Here is a 7,500-nt window from a genome sequence, read left to right as displayed (position 1 = left end):
TGCTGTATGTTAGGACTCATTGAAGCAAAATGGACTATTCATCCATCACTGCCCGTCAGTCATCATCAATATCAATATCAGCTGAATTGAACGGCGATTACCAAGTGTCGGATGTGTGAGAGTGTGTTCTTTGTGCTTTTAGAGCTCAATGGCCAGATGGATTTTTCAATCAGAATAATTATTGAGTAAATAATTGGTGAAATATTTTTCCATTGTTTGTTTGTATTTCTTCTTAAAACCCTTCACACTAAAAACCTAACTTTTGATTGATTTTGTCACGGATAATTGCCCAACTCCCCTAACTTCCATCTGCGAACGTTCCTCGATGAAATGCCAAACTTTTACAAAAAGATTTACAAACGATTTTTATAATTTCAGCATTTGAGAAAACTTGGAATACAGATGGTCTATGTTTTTTAAGCGTTTTATTTTTTTTCATTTTTTTTGCAGGAACTTGTCAAAAAACATTATGTATTCATGGATACCGATGTCTTCCAATTTAGGAGAATCCGCCTGCAACCCACCTTGGGTTCCCAATTGGGCCTTTGAAACACCGGGCTCTAAACAGACCCAGATCTTGTTTAGTTTGGCCGCAGGCTCACGTCCAATCGCATCCAAGGGTTTTGCTGTGTCCAACGTTACATGTTACACCATTCACTTCAAAGAAACCTTTTTGGAAGGAAAAAAAATAGAGAAAACCTTAATTAAATTTTCAGCATTTTGCCTCGTTGAGCATTTGGTTTGATGTTGTGAAGCGTTTGCCAAATCAATGTAAAATGTTTATGCTTACGTCGTAACCCGGTCGATCGACCCTCAGAGCGGCTTCCAGGTAGTTTTCATGATTTGTTGTTCTTAAACATCAATTAAATCGATAAAACACGAGATCTGACGTCAGCTGACAATTGCACTCATTGAGTCAAATTTCTCTCATCGTAAATAACAGGGGATGAAATGTGAAACAATGTCACTGTTGCAAAAAAGAGCCATCCAACCTGTCAGGGAATCAAACTGTGGCCCCAGCTGGGCATACTGTAGACTGTGTTTTCAGGGCTAAAATATGAATCTTTTTTTGATTATTATTATTATTATTATTATTTTCCACCAGATGGCTCCTGGAGACCCGGCTGTCCTCCGTGCCAGGAGACGCTTTTGCCAACATGGTCAACATTTCAAGGATGTGAGTGTCGAATCATCATCCAACAAGATTCATGCGATTCACCCCCTAATTCACGCCTCATTAATCGTCTACTCTACTAAACCCTTTTTAAGGCTCGCCTCCATCATCCACCTGTTGGCTTCCAGCTACATTTTTACCCCCCCTTGTCCCCCACCCATGCAGATGACCGACTCTCTGTTTAGTATCAGCGTTGTCTGCTAATCACAGTTGGAAGCACTAATGCGTTCCTTGAATTAGGAATGTTGGTTCTCCCGCCACAGAGGGGCCTGGGCAGCCGCTAGGTATTTCAGCCGAGCCTCTTTTTTTTCTCGTTTTTTTTTCTGGTGGGGGGGTGTGTGTTGATTTGTAGACTTTGGTTTGAGGTGAAGGCCGCAGTAAAATATACACCCGGCCCTTGATCCCCATCCGTGTCGAAGTCATGCGTGAAGAGAGACAGGGATGGCTGAGAAGGGGTTTTTATTTTCTGCTTTATTTTTAATTTTTTTCGTCTTTTCGTCTCGGTCATGCCCCAAAAGCGAGGGCTCACGGTCATAACCCAACGCTTTCACTGCCATCCTGTTTGCGATCTAGCTTGAAAGATGGATCCCAAATTAATCCCATTAATTACGGGTAGAAAATAATTTGATCTTGTGAACCATCAGCGTTTAATTTTCATAATTGGAAAGACAGGAATAATAATGATTGGTTAGTTCTCAATCACAGTGCCAAATTAACCCTATTTATTAAAACTATGCGGCCGCCTGAGCAAGCACCCCATGTCATGACATTTCACTGCATACTGTATATGTATGACCGTATGTATATGTATGTGACAAATAACCTCTTAAACTTAAATTTTATCTTTAAGTTTGTGTTTTTCTCCAATACAAGAAATTCATTGACACGTTTTGTGTAGAATGGTCACTAAGGTCAAGGTTTAAATGAGAAATTAGGTACATAGTAGTTACCGAGCAAAAACAAATAGAAGCTTGGTGACTGATAACTATGTAATATACACGTGAAGCACATAAAAATGTGTAAAATTACCCATGACTTTCACAACAGTGCATGGATCTATTCAATGGGTGTGAGTTTTTGGGCTTAACCACAATTTTTGAGACCGCAAAGTTATTTATTCAACTTATGAATGAATGAAAACGGCCCTTACTGTGTCATCCTGGGATAGCAAAAGATAGTCGAGGACAGCTTGGCTTTTAAATAATATATGAATTTCCTTTAATAACCTGTGTAGTTATTTTTAAAGTTATGCTTGTGTCTTTAAGATACATATCGGTGGACATAATGCTGGAGAGGTTGGAGAAGCACTCGTTCCACAACTTGAGGACGATCACCCACATGTGAGTAGTTAGAAAGAGATACAATCTATTTTTTGATGTTCGTCCACTGATCCTATTATTTTGCTTTGTAAAGTGAAAACATAAGGATAATGAAAACCATACTGATAGCAAAGGAAGGATCTCATAACACACAATAAAACAAAACAAGATGAGATAAGATCAGAATCAATGCGATAAGATTAATTAAGGGTCAGCTAAGACAGGATAAGATCAGATAAGTTAACTTCAGGTTAGATAACTGAAGGTAAGATAATATACGTTAAGGTAATGTAAGGTATAACAAGGTAGAGATATGGTAACGTAAGTAAGAAAAGATAAGATACGGCAAGATAAGAGAAAGTAATGTACAGTAAGATAAGATAAGGTCAAATATGATAAAGTAATGTAAGATAAGGTAAAATCAGGTAATGTGATGTAAGGTAGGGCAAGGTAGCGGTATAATAAGGTACGATTAATACAAGGTAAGGTCGTATAAGTTCAGGTAATGTAAGGTATGACATTATAGGGATATGGTAAGGTAAGTAAAGGTAAGCAAAGGTAAGGTAATATAAGATAAGGTATGCCATGTTAAGGTACGATAAGGTAAGTACAACCCATCGCAAAATCATCTCATGTCTGTTAGGTGTGGGGGTGGTGCGGTTTAAGCAGCCACACCTGTCTTGGGTGTAGGTAATTGGGCCTGGGATCGGGGTGGCTGTGTGCCTGTTGTTTGTTAGAGTAATCAACGATCAACTGGTTAAACCCCCGTCCCCCCACACACACACAGGAAAGGAGCCCTTGAGTGGCCACACGCTACCCCACTCGGATCAGTCTGTTATGCTGAAATACACGTTGAAGGTTGCCTCCTATCAATGTATTTCCAGACTTTCGGCCTATTACAATCCAGGCAAACTCAAACTTAAGGAAATGTGCGAGGACAGTCTTAAAAGGCTATACAGTATTTGGTGTGTTATCAGTAAACACACAGGACTAATGACCCTACTGGGGGAGAGAGAGGTTCAACAGCAAACATGTGGCTTTTCTCTCCAGGCTGCAGTTCAGGAGAAGTCTACCAAGCTGCACTATTTTCTCAACTATGGGATGGATAGCTTTACCGCCAAGTTGTTGGGGCGGACCACACATTTTTGCTGCAAAACAGCTCCTTTCTACCAAGCACATGCCAGGACATCACACAACAATGCAGGGCTTATTTCTCTCTGTGAACCAAAGGGCCCCACTGGTTTCTGTTTCTTTCATTATATCCATTTTGCTGTTCTGTCCTTAGTTATTATCCTTCCTCCTCTTTAGCACCCCCGATCCAGCTATCAAATTATTATTAAGACAGGGAGAATTACCCCTCAGCCCCCCTCGTCAAGGGCTCTACCTGTTTTTTATTTATTTTTTATGTATTTTCAGCTCTCCCGGGTCTTTTTAGGGCTGATTGGTGTGGTGAAGTGCCATACCATAGATAATGGCATCTCTCTCAGGTTTCCTTCAGGGGTCAGACAAAAATGAATGCCCCGCTTCCTGTCGGCTGCTTGCGGCGGCGGCAGCTATGAGGCTGGTGTTCAGCTGGGCTTAGGTTTGAGCTGGAGCCTCTTCTGGGAAAGGAGGGAGAGAACCCCGTCCTGGGAAATTCCTGCAGAAATTGTTGAAAGCTGAATTGGTCCAATTAAACTGCACAGCTCACCCCAGCTGATAGTCCAGCAGACCTGGAAGAGCAAGAAAAGGGAAAACAGGTGAAATGCTTTTAATAATTGCAGGGATACACCAAAATAATTAGGTTAGCTATTATGTTCCCTTTAGTAACTATTGTGCATAATCTCGGGGTGCGTTGCGTTGACATTTCACTGCATATATGTATGAACGTATGTATATGTATGTGACAAATAAACCTCTTGAATCTTGAATCTTGAATCTTGAAAGACTTTCAGAATACTTTTTCCCAATCCCAGTAGTACATACACTATAGGAATTTGCAGGATTCTTTGGGATTCCAACCTGATATTCTTTAGTTTCTGATATGCTGAGTTTCTGACCATCTCAAATTGACGGGAACATGCTCTTAATGACCCTTAAGAATAGAGATTTCCTCATGATTCTCTTGAGATCTTGAAGATTTTTCTGGGACTTTTTCTGGGAAAAAAATCCTGCATGTCTCAATTCCCTGGAAGATTGTCTTTTTGGAAGTTTTTTTGGAATTTTTCCTTTTGCCACGCTTGATATGGCGGCTCCGTGGGCTTTGATTGGCCCTAAACACGTTGGTCTGTGGGCGAGTCACTGAGTGTGGTTTTCAAGGTGTGTGAAGAAGGGCCAGAGTGCACGTTCCACGCCTCCACATGGCATAAAAAAGCAGAGCGAGGTGCTCCGTCCTGTGCGCTCCTCCAGACCAGACCACAGTCGACCAGAGTAAACACGCTAATAAAACACTAATTGAACTCTTCTTCCTGTCTTGGCGGCATGCACTCCAAACTCTCTCTCTCTTGCACAAATGCACCTTTTTTTGTTCAGTAATTCCAGGCAGGTGTGTGTGTGTGCGTGTGTGTCCGTGTGTGTGCGTGTGTGTGCGTGTGTGTGCGTGTGTGTGCGTGTGTGTGTGTGTGTGTGTGCAAATATCTGTGAATGTATAATAACTATTGGCCTCTTCATTGAATTTAAGTTTAATTTGGATCTCTAAATGAGCTTGCCGGACCCTGGCTCCAAAGGTCAAGTGGGCCCTCAGGAAAATTGAGCCGAAAATGATTATTATTATTATTATTATTATTATTATTATTATTATTATTCATTGTTTATTTATTTATTTTTCCTAAATCAGAACAGATTGTTCTGATTAAACTACTAAAGCAGGCAAATTGTGCCTGAACACAAAGGGGTCACCGAGTGTCAGACCTTCTGTCTACTTGGCTGGTGATGGCACTTAAGTCCTTATTTACACCAAGGTTGTATTTACACATCGTGATTATTCATTGACATGTCTTTAATCTCAATTTTTTTTTCCCCAGAGAAATCCGCAATGCAAAGAGTCTGACCTACATTCATCAAGAGGCCTTTAAGAATCTTCCAAACCTGAAATACCTGTGAGGATTTATTTTTAATTACAGCTTTTTCCCTTTATTTCAAGGCAAAGCAATTTTTATTTAAATAGCACATTTCATACACAAAGGCAATTCAAGGTTCCTTACATCGTCCCTACCTATGTAGATTTGGGTTTCCTTCGCATAGTTACAGTGTGCTAGGTTGTTTTGTTATATACTGTAGCAAAATTTGGCCTAATGGGACATGTAAAGAATGAATAAAAGACGATAAAACTTAATAATAAAACTTCCGGAACTCCAAAGTGCCTGTGAACTCACTGAGAGACCCTTAGTGATGACCAGATCCAAGGCACGGCCCTGTGTCTAATATGGCAGCAAGTTATTTTGCTCTGTTGTCATTAATGTTTTCAATATGAATATTACTTTACAATCAAATTCTGTGGAAATAATGGACTGCAGCTCAGCAAAGTCATCAAAAAAAATTCTGGAGTATTTTGGTGAATTGTAGTTGTAAGTAGAATATGTGGCGAATGTTTCAATAACAGTGGAGGAAATTAAGCCAATGGAAAATGACTTGGGTATAAAAATCGGAATCATGTGAAATAGATAGAGACATCTAGTAGTATTGTCATTTTAACAGAATGGGTGTGACCTGCGAGAGAGTTGGGCAGAGTAGCGTGTAGACTGTAGAGTAGAGTAGACCAGCGACCGAGATCGCTCTTGGTACGTTCTAGCACTGGTTTGAAATTGCTGTCGAAAAAGTGCCTTATATTTGCCTGTTTCATTTATTCCCAGGTAAGGGAATCCATCAGATTCAACTCAATGAAGGGGTAATTGGTGATATGAGGCTAAGCTATGGTGTCGATGGGAAAAAGTGAGCTTTCGAGATACCGACCTTGTAGCCTGGTATTTCAGGAAATTCTTTTAGAAGACGGAGAAGATCAGACGGGGACATGCATGGGTCTGTGATGTAAAGAAGCAGATTGTCTGCGTAGGGGGAGACCTTACAGTACGTGAAGCCCCCGGCAATACCTCCGATTCTCTTACCTGATCTCAGCAACTATCAGGTGTTTTGATGCCGATATTGAAGCCCGCAACCCTGCCGAGTGCCTCTGCGGAGAGGGAAATATTTGGAAATTATTCCATTTGTTCTTGTTGTTGATATCTGTAACTAATATCTCGCTGCTTTCAGGGGGATTTTCAACACAGGTCTGACCGTCTTTCCTTTCCTGAGCAACATCCAGTCCAACGACATGAACTTCATCCTGTAAGTTTCTCAAAGTTCTAAGTAGGAAAACAATCTATATGAAAAATGTATTACGTGTGTATACATATGTATGTGTGTGTGTGTGTGTGTGTGTGTGTGTGTGTGTGTGTGCGTGTGGATGTCAGTGCCTCCATGCTTATCCGCGAGTGTGTCTGTGTGAAATGAGAAACAGTCACCGAGACATCTTCACATCGCTCTCTCATTCCTCCTGCCGACAGATCTTTCCTATTTTGTTTTCCTTCATGGGACATTCATCAGTGCTCTGCACACTCTGTCCGTTTGTGACAAACCTTTTGATTCCTCTGTCTTCTTTCTCATCTTCTCGTGTCTCTTACAGAGAAATCGTTGATCATCCGTACATCACGGCGGTTCCAGCCAACTCGTTCCGTGGTATCACCAACGACGTGCTGACAGTGTAAGACACACACACGCACATGTTCACACAACATAGGCACCTGCACACACATACACATCAGAGTGATCACCAGATTTAATAAAGACCCTCCAAAAATTGTTATTAAATAAATCAAATAATAATAATAATAATAATAATAATAATAACAATAAATACTAATAATAACAATAAATACTAATAATAAATAACTAAAAAATAACGACCGTCTCCAGCCATCTTAATATGGGACTTCTGTTAATTTCACTTTTTCAGTCCTTTTGCACATACACTACTCACAAAAAGTTAGGGAT

General features: G+C 40.4%; 1 protein-coding gene across 1 annotated transcript in view; it reads left to right on the top strand.

Moving 5' to 3' along the window:
- tshr (thyroid stimulating hormone receptor) overlaps positions 1-7,500 on the top strand; it is a gene marked incomplete at its 5' end in the record, with an annotated part of 35,826 nt that overhangs the window by 12,332 nt on the left and 15,994 nt on the right. The window contains 5 exons of the mRNA XM_079996609.1: positions 1,106-1,177; positions 2,440-2,514; positions 5,496-5,570; positions 6,721-6,795; positions 7,133-7,210. Coding sequence (XP_079852735.1) covers positions 1,106-1,177; positions 2,440-2,514; positions 5,496-5,570; positions 6,721-6,795; positions 7,133-7,210 — 375 coding nt within the window. The remainder of the gene's footprint in view (positions 1-1,105; positions 1,178-2,439; positions 2,515-5,495; positions 5,571-6,720; positions 6,796-7,132; positions 7,211-7,500) is intronic.

The sequence above is a fragment of the Zeus faber genome (assembly GCF_960531495.2).
Source record: "Zeus faber genome assembly, chromosome: 2".
Classification (NCBI taxonomy): domain Eukaryota; kingdom Metazoa; phylum Chordata; class Actinopteri; order Zeiformes; family Zeidae; genus Zeus; species Zeus faber.
The sequence above is the reverse complement of the archived record's forward strand: the minus strand, read 5'-3'. Positions and strand labels throughout refer to the sequence as shown.